Source organism: Coturnix japonica, chromosome 22 (genome assembly GCF_054131305.1).
Source record: "Coturnix japonica strain WE chromosome 22, WE-NBRP24, whole genome shotgun sequence".
Lineage (NCBI taxonomy): Eukaryota > Metazoa > Chordata > Aves > Galliformes > Phasianidae > Coturnix > Coturnix japonica.
The window spans coordinates 3,648,727-3,661,859 of record NC_140684.1 but is presented as its reverse complement, the minus strand read 5'-3'; the positions used below and the strand labels follow the sequence as shown (position 1 = coordinate 3,661,859).

The following is a 13,133-nucleotide window of genomic DNA, read 5'->3' as shown; positions in this document are numbered from 1 at the left end:
AGGAATGTTGGCTGAAAAGCTGCAAGTCGTATTCCAGGGAAATTGCAGCTTATTCTGTCAGCGTATTGAAATGCAAGTTAATTTTGGTGTACCCTTACAATATGAAGACTTGAACTTGATGCTATATTTGAAAACAGAAGAAATGTGTGGATATGGTTTATTTTTTTTTAATAGTTGTGAACCTTTTACATTGAAGCATAGACTGAGCGTAATTAGCGAGATTCACTGTACATTGTAATGTACTTCAGGAATTACAGGAATGTTCTTTTCAAAGTGTTGTACGGGAGGCTTTGCTTCCATTAAATGTTTGCTTTTGATAGTCTGAAACTAAGAAGCTTCAGAAAGTGCACAGAAATGAGTAAATTCTTATTGTGGTATGTATTTGTATAAGACTTCATGAAGAAATTCAAAAGACTTCTTGCCCCTTTGTAAAACATTAATTTTTATCTGTCCCAGTGCTTTAATTGTTGTTTCGTGCTCCTAATAGGATTCCCTACACTTCTGGAACAAGTGTCTCTGAAATATGTTTTAATTGTCTTCACTAGGTGATCAAAAACAGCAAGACCAATGTGCCTGAACTGGAGTTATTTCCTCGCTATCTGCTCTTTCTGAGACAGCAGCCTGCCACACGAACGCAGCAGTCAAACATCTGGGTGAATATGGGTATGATGAGCCTGAGAATGTTTCCTCAGCATTTACCTAGAGGTAACTTAAGAATGCAGCAAGAATACGAGTGCGCAGTTTCTCAGAAATTGAGACCCAGAGCCATAGAAGCAAGCTTGCTGCCACTGTGCTTGCACACCAGCTAATGAACTGTGAAGCACAAATCAGCTTTTGGTAAAATTAAAAGGCTTTCCTTCCCTCTTCTTTTAAAAGGAAGAAGCATGAGGGAGGGTTCTTAGTGAAATCAGTTACTCCGTGTTGTTAGTGCAAATAGATGGATGAATTCAAAGTGAGAAATGAGCACTGCATAAGGTAAAGAGCTAAGAAGGACAGATCCACTGGTAGCTAATTACACAGCCCTAGAATACATGCAGGGTGCATATCTGGCAGTACCGTGGTGTATAAAGTCATCTGGTTCTGAGTTACTTGAGCAGCTAGACTTCAATGCCCAAAGGCAGTTTAAAATCCTATAGAAAGGGGCTGAATTAATGGAATATGAAGCCTATTACTCAATGCAGCTTGGAAAGACAATTGGGTAGATTTAAACTTCTGATTAAAACACACATGCTCTAATTGTGGGATTAATGCTCACCAAAAAAAATGGTACAAGTCATTGGCTGAAAAAGGATCTTGCAGCTTTTCATGTTTTATCTTAAAAATTTTACAGGGTTTTGGTTTCCGTTGTCCATTTGTGAGTGTAGTTGCATACTCAACTGGTACAGTAAGTCTGAAGAAATATTCGATTTTCACATGTATGTGCATTTGGATACCCACAGATTGAGTATCCACAGTAACATATGTCTCAAATTGGGCTCATCTGACTACTGAAAAGATAAATCTTTTAGCCTTTTTGCTCTTAGCATATGTTTAAAAAATCTCATGCAGATGCTCCATTTTTCACTGCTTTGGTAGAATCACAAACTGAACGTGTAAGTGGTGGCTGCCTGCTTGATCAAATTCTGCTGCAGAAACTGCCTGCTACCCAAATTCGTTTTCCCTTGGATGTCCTAAAATACCCAAAGCCAAATAGAGGGAATTTTCTGACATGACAAATTTGATCTTGATTTAAAACTGTTTTGCTCTGCACTAATTTATTTGCCCAATCAATTATTAATCTTTTTGAGTTTTCAAATGTGCTTTCTTGCTGTAATCTTACAACTAATCCTCTGATCCTTAATCTCAGAAAATGCTTTTTGTATTCTTAAATAAATGAATAAATAAATCGGTACTTTGCTGGCTGTACTTGGAAATTGATGCTCTGCTGACTTTTAAGGTGATCACAGTACAGTCTTACCCTGTTGTGTGTATTGCATGTTAATACCGCATCTTTTCATATGGTATTACTTAATGTATTTTAATTGCTTGGTGAAAGTAGAACAGTCATTTTTGTGGTTACTTAATGCAGTTGCCCTGTCAGGCTGTGGAACAAAAGCTTTCTATTAATGTGCTCCAGACTGTATAGGAATGGGGAACTTCAGAAGTTTTTAAACTAAAGAAGCTCAAAAAGTAAGGCATAGAATGTTGGTGTCATCTGTTTCAAACTGAACTTTGGCAAATGTTTGAAGGTGTTTTCAGGTTATAGAAAACAACAAGTCTTGACTGATGAATTGGGTTGTATTTTTTTGCCAACATAGAAAGGTTTGGAAATTCTGATGAAGATGAGAGGGATTGGTGGCTGTGAGGATGTTGGTTACAAGGAGCACTTCTGTTGTGAAACAGCTGGGATGCTTTTGCCTTCTCAGGTCGGTGTTCCACCCGTCAGGAGGTGGAGAAAGTTGTGCTGCTTCCCAGAGCAGTCAGACTGATTTTCTTTTTGCCTCATTTTTGGCCTGCAGTGTGCTTTCAAAAGGAAATGATGGTGGTATTTTGAAGCTTTTTATTTTGAAAACTACCATTGTCTTGTCATCTTGAAATTTCTTTTATGTTGTTTCCTTTGAGAACCATAACAGAGCATTATTCTAATAGGTTTTGGTAATGAGGGAGATGTATTTATCTTTATGATCACATAACTATTGCTTTGTGTAGATGTGAGACGTTCCCAGGGGTTGCTAATATCTACCATTCAATGAAACACACTGTTCTTATTCTGAAACTGAAGAACAACTACTTTTTCATGCACAAGAAATATGTAGAGTATGCATAGTAAGCTGTTAGATATCTGATTTGGGTTTCAGTTTGCATATGGATATATACGTTCTTTTGCCTTCCTTTGTTCTGAACCCAGGGAACGTACCTTCACCGAATGCTCCCTTAAAAAGAGTGCTGGCTTACACTGGCTGCTTCAGTCGGATGCAGACAATTAAAGAGATACATGAATATCTCTCTCAGAGGTTGCGTATAAAGGAGGAAGATATGCGCCTCTGGTTGTACAACAGTGAGGTAATGTTGGGCTGCTTTTTTCTTTAACAGTGTATGAATAACGTATATCATATTGTTTTCATACATGCATAAGCGAAATAAAGGCCTTAAGTTTCCTTTGCCACTTATAGCCATTCACATAAGAGAACTTGGACCAAAATGTGTAAATAAACATTTCACTAACTCCACTTTTTTTTTAAAAGAGAATTTATTGCACTCCAAGCAGTGAAATTCATATTCTGGTGTTATTAGCTTGATAAAAATCAATTCTTCCTGTAGTATGTTTAAAAATTGGCAGTTGGCTGACAGATTAATGCTCACGGTATAAATTTTCATAGAAACTGTTCTAAATGGAATTAAAAATATGTGCTTTCATGGACATACACCATACCATAGGCCTCTGTTGATGTAAGCCAGTAGCCATACGGGATATCTTACAAATGTGTATGTGAAGAAATGAGCAAGCAGAACATATTCCTCCAAACCACTGAGTACATGTAATTCTCTGGTGAGAAGTACCACCTAAAACTGGAGCGCTGAAATGGATGCTTGTGCTGAGCAGTGAACTGCTATATTTAATTAATTCCTTTTAATTAATTAGGAAACTGGTACTCTTTTGTGAAAAGGAAATTACTGCTATTTTAGTTTGCTTGCTTTGAGATTAAAGCATCCTCAGAGAATTTTAGGACTAGCAATAATAACTCTATGAAGTCTCTTTCTCCTGCAGAACTACCTTACTTTGCTGGATGATGAAGACCACAGACTGGAATATCTTAAAATCCAAGATGAACAGCATCTAGTCATAGAAGGTATAGAAAGCAGGAACTGGAACATAAAATGAAATCTGTGTGGTGCATCTGAGGCTTTTTGCATTATTCAGTTTGGTTTTTTTCATACTGATTTTACAAGAATTCATGTTATGATACTTGTAGTGAACACGTTCTTATGAAGCTAAAGGTCAGGACAGCTGCGTGTTTCAGTCTACGTTAGGTTCATTTCTAAGAATTTCATGGCAAGCTGCTTTTCTTTCCCAGTCTGCAAAGAACCTGATACGTTTCTGCTTGGCTGACTGTGTCCTCATGGTTAAAAAGCTCTGTAAACAAGCGAAGCCTTTCTTGTTTCAGTTTGTCGATTGAGTCTTATCCTTCTGCCATTCAGTGCTGTGCCTGGCAGAGTGCTGTCAGTTACTAATAAATTAGACCTTTGCCAGAGATATCAGAGCACATGGATTAGCTGACTTCTTAAATTAGTTTGACCTGACTTCTTGTCTGATCTCTTAATCCACCCTTCTGTTGTCCATAAGGTTACATGGGTTACAAATTTGGTTCTTGTGATGTTTCTGTGGAACTTTCATTTAGCGTAGTTTTGTATTACGCTTCAGGCTGCTGTGCCAGATGGAGTTGTCCTTTTGCCACTTGGCTCAGTTCATGTATAATCAATTTAAAATTGGCACAGCGGCTCATCCGATTAACTGTGTTATCTGCGTTAATCAGACACGTGGGAAGAAAGGAGTATTTATGTGTAGGGAGGGGAGAGAGGGTCTGCAGGAATCAGCTGAAACGATCCTGAGGCTGAAGCTGAATGAACAAAATCAACACTGCCTCTTAAAGAAGCCGTCTGCCCCTGCTGTTTATTGGGTCACATGTGGCCAACTATTTGTCACCTACCTGATGTGAGAAGTAATATAGTAAAAAAAAAATAACTCTTTTAATTTTTTTTAATTTTTTTTTTAAATTTTAGCAGTTTAGTTCCTTAAGCCAGTTTGCTGATGTGGCCAAGCAAACAGTGTCAATGCAAGACAGAGGCTTACAGAGGGAAGGGATTCACAGGAAGGTGGTGGATGAGTTAGCTTAGGAATCAATCACAGAATCACAGAATTACCCGGGTTGGAAGGGACCTCAAGGATCATGTAGTTCCAACCCCCCTGCCTAGCAGGGCCACCAAACATACACATTTACTAGATCAGGTTGCCCAGGGCCCTGTCCAACCTGGTCTTGAACACCTCCAAGGACGGGGCATCCACAACCTCATTGGGCAGCCTGTTCCAGGACCTAACCACCCTTCTAGTAAAGAACTTTCCCCTAACATCCAACCTAAATCTTCCCTCCTTCAACTTAAAACCATTTCCCCTAGTCCTGCTATTATCAGCCCTTTCGAAGAGTTTACTCCCCTCCTGGGAGTAAGTTCCCTTCAGGTACTGAAAGGCTGCAATGAGGTCACCCCGCAACCTTCTCTTCTCCAGGCTGAACAAACCCAACTCCCTCAGCCTGTCCTCATAGGGGAGGTGCTCCAGCCCCCTGATCATCTTTGTGGCCCTCCTCTGGACCCTTTCCAAAATCTCCATATCTTTTTTGTACTGAGGGCTCCACACCTGGACACAGTACTCCAGATGGGGCCTCACAAGAGCAGAGTAGAGAGGGACGATCACCTCCCTATCCCTGCTGACCACCCCTCTCCTGATGGAGCCCAGGATCCCAGAATGAAACGTGTGTGATTTGTCACCATTTTGAAGTACACGTGAATCTATTGTTAGTACACAGAAACAAAAAATACCAGCAATCGTTCCAGAAATGAACAATCGATACGAGCCTGAGGGATGTCTTCTTAAATACTGAAACGGGTACTGAAAGAAATCTCAAGGCTGCTCCCTAAGGATATTCTTGACATAGTTGAAGTGATGCCAGCATTAGAATGATTTACAGTGATGATGGGAAACAATTGAAATGAAATATACTGAAATGAAATATAACTATTGAAATAATCATATAACGAAATAAACAAATGTATGATCTCAATTAAAACTTGCAAATTTTAATTAAACGCCTTTAGCTGTATATGCTGTCTGGAATATGTAGCAGCAAACAAAATCTTGTCCTGTATCTCTTTCTAGTTCGAAACAAAGACATGAGCTGGCCTGAAGAGATGTCTTTTATAGCGAACAGCAGTAAAATAGACAGACATAAAGGTAAGTCTTGAGCCATGGTGAGGAGAAAAATCCAAGCTGTTATATTGTACTGGAACAGCTCATTTTAATTTAAATGTTCTTCACATTGGAAGAGGTTTTCTATACCCACGGGGCTTGGCTTGTTCTTTCTGTTTTGTTAACTTAGATGCTAGTAAAGTGTGATAGTTGGACCTATTGATAATGTATTTTCAGATGCTGAGATGTAGCAGTAGCAAATTCTGGGTTTTGTGGGTTAAAACTTTTTTTTTGATAGTAGATCTAATGCAACAAAATACTGACTTCAATTTATGTTGACGTAAGTAGAGCTGGGAGAGTGGATCCTTTGAGCAGGCTGGCCCTCTGTAGGATCTGTGCTAGCTGGAGTCTCTTAAGTGGGAGCAATTTCAGTTGTAATGGTTATAGTGAAAAGGTTATATTCGGAACTTCATGATATACCATTCGTGACTAATCATTCACATCTGCTGAACTGACATAACTATGTTTTCTTTTTCTCAGTTCCTACCGAGAAGGGTGCTACTGGATTAAGCAATCTGGGTAACACATGTTTCATGAACTCAAGTATCCAGTGTGTCAGTAATACGCAACCTCTGACACGGTATTTCATCACAGGAAGACATCTTTATGAACTTAACAGGTACTTTTTGAGACCGTCGACACTTAAATGTCATAGCATTTCTTGAAATGAGTTTCGACTTTCAGAAGCATTATGAGCAAGTCCTTCCACTCTGTTATAAAACATCAGCTACGTAACAGGTAGTAGTTTAGATGTATAGAGCTGTAACATTTTTTTTGTTTTGGGGTGAGTTAAAACAGTTCAAGAAGCTTTTGTTCTTCTTCATTTATATTCATGCTCGAATTTTGTTCAACTTCACTTTGGTATTAATTTCTTTGTCATTTCTAGGACAAATCCAATAGGAATGAAAGGACACATGGCCAAGTGCTACGGGGATTTAGTTCAAGAGTTGTGGAGTGGGACTCAGAAGAATATAGCACCACTGAAGCTACGAGTAAGTCTGTGATGTGTGTGCTATTTAAAAGCAGAAAGGAAGAATTTCTTAAAATAGCAGAAAATGTAATGCACTTTTTCTCAGTGTTAACTGTATTGGTTCTGGGACTCAAATCAGTATCTCCCTAGAGAAAGGAAAGTGTATGATAGTGGTTGGCTATAAAGCCAACAAGAATATCTGGGATCATCTCTTTTTACTCCAGAGTGGTCACAGTACTTGCTCCTTTGGGAAAGGCCTGTATTCAGCCAAGACACACATCTGGAAGTGGCCACAGTGCATCCATCCTGGGGGTTAGAACTAGAGCAGCTTTCAGAATATAATTCAGTGGTCGTGAGATCAAAGGATTTACCTGATGCAAATCGGAGGTTGTAAGATGTGGATTTCGGTACCCCTTGTTTTAGGAACAGAACATTATGCATTACCTGTCAGCAGTCTCTTATTCTGAAAACATACGGAGCTGTCTTTAGCTCCTCACATTTGCATTTGTGTTTGTTGACAGCATACGTTATGATATTTTGATTTGCTGTTACAAATTTTGTCATATAATGTGCGGTAACTTTCTGGATTTTTTTTTTATAGTGGACAATAGCAAAATACGCTCCAAGGTTTAATGGCTTTCAACAGCAAGACTCGCAGGAGCTTCTGGCTTTTCTTCTGGATGGTCTTCACGAGGATTTGAATAGAGTTCATGATAAGCCATATGTTGAACTGAAAGATAGTGATGGTCGGCCAGACTGGGAAGTAGCAGCTGAGGTAGAGGTTTAAGTTTTTTCATCTGTTTGTTTGGGTTTGTTTGTTTTATCTTTCTCTTCCTTCAAAACAGCAAGATGTTAGAAACTACTTGATTTTGATGTCTGTGGCAACATTCTTTTAGGGTTGGACTGTCTTCTGAAACTTGTCAGATTTGTTATTTAAGGAGTCAGCTTCACATCTGATCTGAAAATGAGTTTAATTTAAATATTATAATAAGGCATAGAGATGGTATTTCACGGCGATTTTGAATGACTTCAAAATTTTAAGACTTTTTTTCAAGGCAATGATCCTTGCTGAAGTACTTCAAATGATGTCTTTCTTTGATTATTTTGTTAAGGGAAGGAACTACTCTTTACTCCCATGGAAACTAAATACTTGCTATTTTTGTTAAATCAGTAAACCATTTCTGTGGATGTACACTTGAATTCCATAGGCTGAGAGAACTGGAGAGGTCTTCCAACCTCCAGCCTTTTCCTGTAGTGCAAGCAAATAATCTGCAACTTGTAACTTTGTGTTGTTTCTCTGCAATTTGTTTTAGGCCTGGGAAAACCATCTGAGAAGAAACAGATCAATTGTCGTAGATTTATTTCATGGGCAGCTGAAATCACAAGTTAAATGTAAAACTTGTGGACACATAAGCGTTAGGTTTGACCCTTTCAATTTTTTATCCTTACCTTTGCCCATGGATAGCTACATGCACCTAGAAATTACAGGTGAGTCATGTTACTTATCTCCGTATAAAATTGCCTGTGCTCAAATAGAAGCTCTGTACATAGACTGGATTTTCAAAGAACAGCTCTAAAACATTCAAGATTTGTTTGCGTCAGCATTTATGCTTAAAACATAGTTAAACAGTTTTATATTATAGAGAACAGGAATATTCACTGGAATGTGGTTAAACAAATATAAAACCTTTAAAAACTGAGCATAGATGGTCTGCATTCAATCTTGATGGAAGAACTTAGTACAAAAAATTGAGGTTTTTGAGAACTTTGCTTCTTGTGTTGTGTGGGCCGTCCTCAGTCTGCATAGAGCAAGAAGAGGGAAGGGGATAAACAGCTAATTATTGCCTGGTAATAAATTAATAAGTATAAAATGAAAACCAGGTCTTAATGGAAAAAGTTACTTCCTTATAAGTAGAATATGTAATATTTTATCTCCATTAATCCTTTCCTGGTTTGCTGACTGTGGTGTTTCTTTTCCCCTCTGAAGTAATCAAATTGGATGGTACTACTCCTGTTCGATACGGCCTGAGGTTGAACATGGATGAAAAATACACGGGTTTGAAAAAACAGTTAAGTGAACTCTGCGGACTGAAACCAGAACAGATACTACTTGCAGAAGTGCATAGTTCCAATATAAAGGTAAAAAGAAAAAAAATGAATTGCTGCACGTTTCTTACTGTTGTTTGTGTGTGTTGTCTTGTGTCTTCGTTCTTTTTGACATTAAGGTTTGTAAACCAGGGATGTGAAATAATTTAACTGAAAGTGTGATTAAACAAGTTGGCTCGGCTGTGTCTCTACATGAATTTCAATCTTAAACTGTAGTTCAACTTGCTTTAAATTAAAATCAGAGTAAGCTGAGCAAAGATAAACAACTCGTAAATAAAATGAAAATTAAAAGCTTGTGGAAATTGAATTGAATTCATCACTAATTTTTAGAGAAACATGATACCTGATATAGATATAGAGAAACACCCTGTAATAAATCTCACATGAGAGTGCTGTGATGAGCTTAAACACTGTCAAGAGACTGGAGACTAAAGTGGAAGTTATGTACAGAGTGTATGATATGCTTACATCAATGCAAAATCATCTGCTTGTTGGCTCTCTCCTTCCAGAAAGGTGTAAGAAAGCAGATAATCTGATAGGTGTACTGTTGTCAAAAGAACGAAATGTGTTTGGAGTCACAGAAATAAGTGCATATCTGACTGATCTTCCCTTTTTCAATGAAGAATTTTCCTCAGGACAACCAGAAAGTTCGGTTATCAGTGAGCGGGTTTTTGTGTGCATTCGAAATACCGGTTCCAGGATCACCAACATCAGCATCAAGTCCTGTGCAGTCAGGTAAAAGAAAACATTATTTCCCATTCATGTAACATAATCAATGCTCAGGTACTGCAGGAATTCAGGAGGACAACTGTACTGCTTAGTGTAGTGTAAAAGGTGACACTAAAATAAAAGAGACAAGTCCAGGTTTTGGTGCACAGAGGTGCTGTGAGCAGTGTCTCTGTGGGCTGATGGTCTATGATCCTTATTATAGTTATGCCCAGTGTAGCAGTCTGAAGATCACTAGATAGATGCTTTAGTTAGAAATGTGCAAAATATTTTGTTGTTTGTGGGTTGACTCTGAAGTAGGACGTATTAAAAACAAAACAATTGTTCAGTTTTTGCTTTTTTCTGTTTTGTTGTTTGTGGTTTCATGCATTGTAGGTGCCTCTGTTATTCCTTGCTCTTGCATACTCTGGGTTTTGCAAAATATTAGGTGAATAATGCATTGTGGTTGATGAGGCTGAGTAAGAATGTAATTATCTATCTACAGATACCTCCACTGGATCATCAGCTAACGGAGCACTCAACATAATGATGAATGGGGACCTTTCCAAACCAACCCTGATTCCAAATGGAATGCCAAATACTGTAGTGCCATGTGGAACAGAACGTAACCTTGCCAACTGGACTCTCAATGGTCACGTGCCCCTGCTTTCTGATAGTCCATGTACAGGGTACATAATTGCAGTCCACAGAAAAATGGTTAGTAGATTTTACATTCATTTTAAATGATTTATGTAATGCTTGAAGAAAGTCGGTGAATGTGAATGCTTAAAGAAGTCAGTACGTTGCATCTGAATGATAAACTAATGTGTATTTCTTATAAGGAATCATGAATATGTTTCCCTGCTGTGTAAGCACCAAGTTATTTGGGCATACAACTTTGTAGATTTAAATAGTAATGTCTACTGTTGGTGTATTTTTCTTCCTTTGGTGCTGGCGTGCTTCCCAGTTCTCTAATGCTGAGATGCACACTTGGGTGCTCACTGCTTCCCTCATTAAATGTTCTAGGATTCTTTGAGCAGAAAAAATTCTCCTTGGAGGAACTACTTGAAATGCGTTTCTTCTCCATTATATGGAACAGCCTTATTTCATACACAGAAACAGAGTGAAGATGCATAGTACATTCATAGTTCATTCTGTTGGCATTAACTACTCTTTGTAAAAAGCATCTGTAGTAGTGTTGAGCTCTAAATGTCAAAGTTGGACGGCTGACCACCTCAAATAGCCATGAATTTGGTGTGCTCTGTCTCATGTCTTCAGGGCCTGTTGACATTTACAGCTTAGTGGATGTGGGCTGGGACGCTATTTTAATTTACTGTGTGTTTCTATGAGGCTTTTCTTTCTTTGTTCTCTCAAGTTTGATAGAATTTAAGTGTTGGGTAGAATGCTTTTGAGCCATTATAGCTTGCTAGTTGTACAACTTTTGGTAAGAGGAAAGAGGAACCTATTCCAGCAGTCTTTGTCCATCATTGTCAGAAACCTAGCTGATGGAAAGGCTCAGTTGTATACAATTTTTGCAAGGCCATAGCAGATTACTGTACCCAAGTGTCACTAAGGCAGCGTGATGCCTTTGTTGCAAACAAGAGATGTAGCACAAAGGCCAATTTGTCTGCATGGAGTAAGTTGTGTATTCTGTAAATGTAAAGGTTTTCTTTCTGTACAGAAGCTAAACTTGCCAAGTATAGAGGTCATTTGGGGGCAGAGAGTAACATCATTACGTGTCTGTCTGCGTTAGTGTTGCTATTAGATGAGGAAAGTAAGAAATATGCATCTGCTTGATATACAAAAAGAAAAACATAGTTGAAACAGATGTATGTTGATGTGGTCTAGTGCTTAAATAGCATTAATAATTAATAGTGTTGCTGTGATACCATAAAATAATACAAAAAGGCTTTCAGGCAGTTTCAGTGAAACTGGAAAAAAAAAAAGATGAAAAAAATGGCTGGAATAGTGCACTCCTAATAGAGTCAATGGTTTGTTTTAATTGCTGAAACCTAACATATAAAACAAGGTCAGCATCCTAGTCATTATGGTAATACAAGGCAATGTATCTGAGTCATTCTTCTTTTCCAATTATGCAGATGCGGACAGAACTGTATTTTCTTTCATCTCAGAAGAATCGTCCCAGTCTCTTTGGAATGCCACTAATTGTTCCTTGTACAGTTCACACACGGAAAAAAGATCTGTATGATGCAGTATGGATTCAGGTTTCCAGGCTTGCCAGCCCCCTACCCCCTCAGGAAGCTAGTAATCATGCACAAGACTGGTGAGTTTGGCATGCCAGCCTTTGACTTGAGCTGTAGCTGAGATTTATTTACAAGGTTTAAAAATACTTGGTTTTCATCTTCATGAATTTTAACTCCTCATAAAGCTCTGTTGAACGAGTATATGCTTTTAAATATATAATCAAGTTTTTAACGTCAACAATTCTAGGAATAATTTTGTGTGCTTCTACTTCAAGTGATTTCTGCCTACAGATTACATCCAGTGGGTTATTTCCATAAGAATTCACTTTAGAGGCCTGAAGTTTAATGAGAATAATTTAAAAAGAAAACAAAAACCTTTTAATCCTTTTAGTGCAGCTAAATGCAGTTTGCCTTCCAGTTGCACTTGAGGGTGTGCTTGGCACAGCTTAATTGGTTCATGAGAATGAAATGGAAAAATAACGCAACTGTCGTGTTGCATTTCATATATCTTAGCAATAAATTACTCCATAGTTTGTTATGCCAGGGTCTTGTAGCAGTCTTGTACCTTATGTTTTGTGATGTTATGTTTCTGTTTCAGTGATGACAGCATGGGATATCAGTATCCGTTCACCCTAAGAGTGGTTCAGAAGGATGGAAATTCTTGTGCTTGGTGTCCGTGGTACAGGTAAATCTTTAGACTTAAGGGAAATGTAATTTACGATAATGGGATTTTGATGTATTTCAGTCTTCAGAGCTAATATCAATAAGAATCAGGAATCTAATTTAACCACCACCCTTACATGGCAGACTTGAATAAGTTTAATGACTTGGAGAGCTGAAAGTTCTGCTGACAGAAACCTTAAATTTGAAGAAAGTCAGGAAATCATAAAAACCCCCAAACCTTTTAACTCCTTACTGTCTTGTGTGCATTTGTGCCTATATGCAGGCACATACATGTACTTGTTCAGATGTTCTGTGGAAGTTTCATATGAAACCGAACTTTTAAAGTATGTACATCATCTGCCCTTACTCATTTCTCCACTGTTTGGAGGGTAACAACAGAAATAGGACGGTTCAATATTCACCCTGGGTATGTGCTTTGAAATTTTCCCTAACAGACGTGCTTCTGAAAGGCCCAGACCTTTCC

General features: G+C 38.2%; 1 protein-coding gene across 3 annotated transcripts in view; it reads left to right on the top strand.

Annotated features, from left to right (window-relative positions):
- USP32 (ubiquitin specific peptidase 32) overlaps positions 1 to 13,133 on the top strand; it is a 59,455-nt gene that overhangs the window by 40,144 nt on the left and 6,178 nt on the right. For 2 of the 3 annotated variants that reach the window (XM_085521661.1, XM_085521662.1), the window contains 13 exons: positions 546 to 705; positions 2,888 to 3,042; positions 3,749 to 3,830; positions 5,912 to 5,986; positions 6,482 to 6,620; positions 6,888 to 6,993; positions 7,573 to 7,746; positions 8,285 to 8,459; positions 8,959 to 9,110; positions 9,701 to 9,812; positions 10,288 to 10,499; positions 11,882 to 12,066; positions 12,585 to 12,671. In XM_085521661.1, coding sequence (XP_085377787.1) covers positions 546 to 705; positions 2,888 to 3,042; positions 3,749 to 3,830; positions 5,912 to 5,986; positions 6,482 to 6,620; positions 6,888 to 6,993; positions 7,573 to 7,746; positions 8,285 to 8,459; positions 8,959 to 9,110; positions 9,701 to 9,812; positions 10,288 to 10,499; positions 11,882 to 12,066; positions 12,585 to 12,671 — 1,814 coding nt within the window. The remainder of the gene's footprint in view (positions 1 to 545; positions 706 to 2,887; positions 3,043 to 3,748; positions 3,831 to 5,911; positions 5,987 to 6,481; positions 6,621 to 6,887; positions 6,994 to 7,572; positions 7,747 to 8,284; positions 8,460 to 8,958; positions 9,111 to 9,700; positions 9,813 to 10,287; positions 10,500 to 11,881; positions 12,067 to 12,584; positions 12,672 to 13,133) is intronic. The other variant, XM_015880897.3, reaches the window with a different exon arrangement.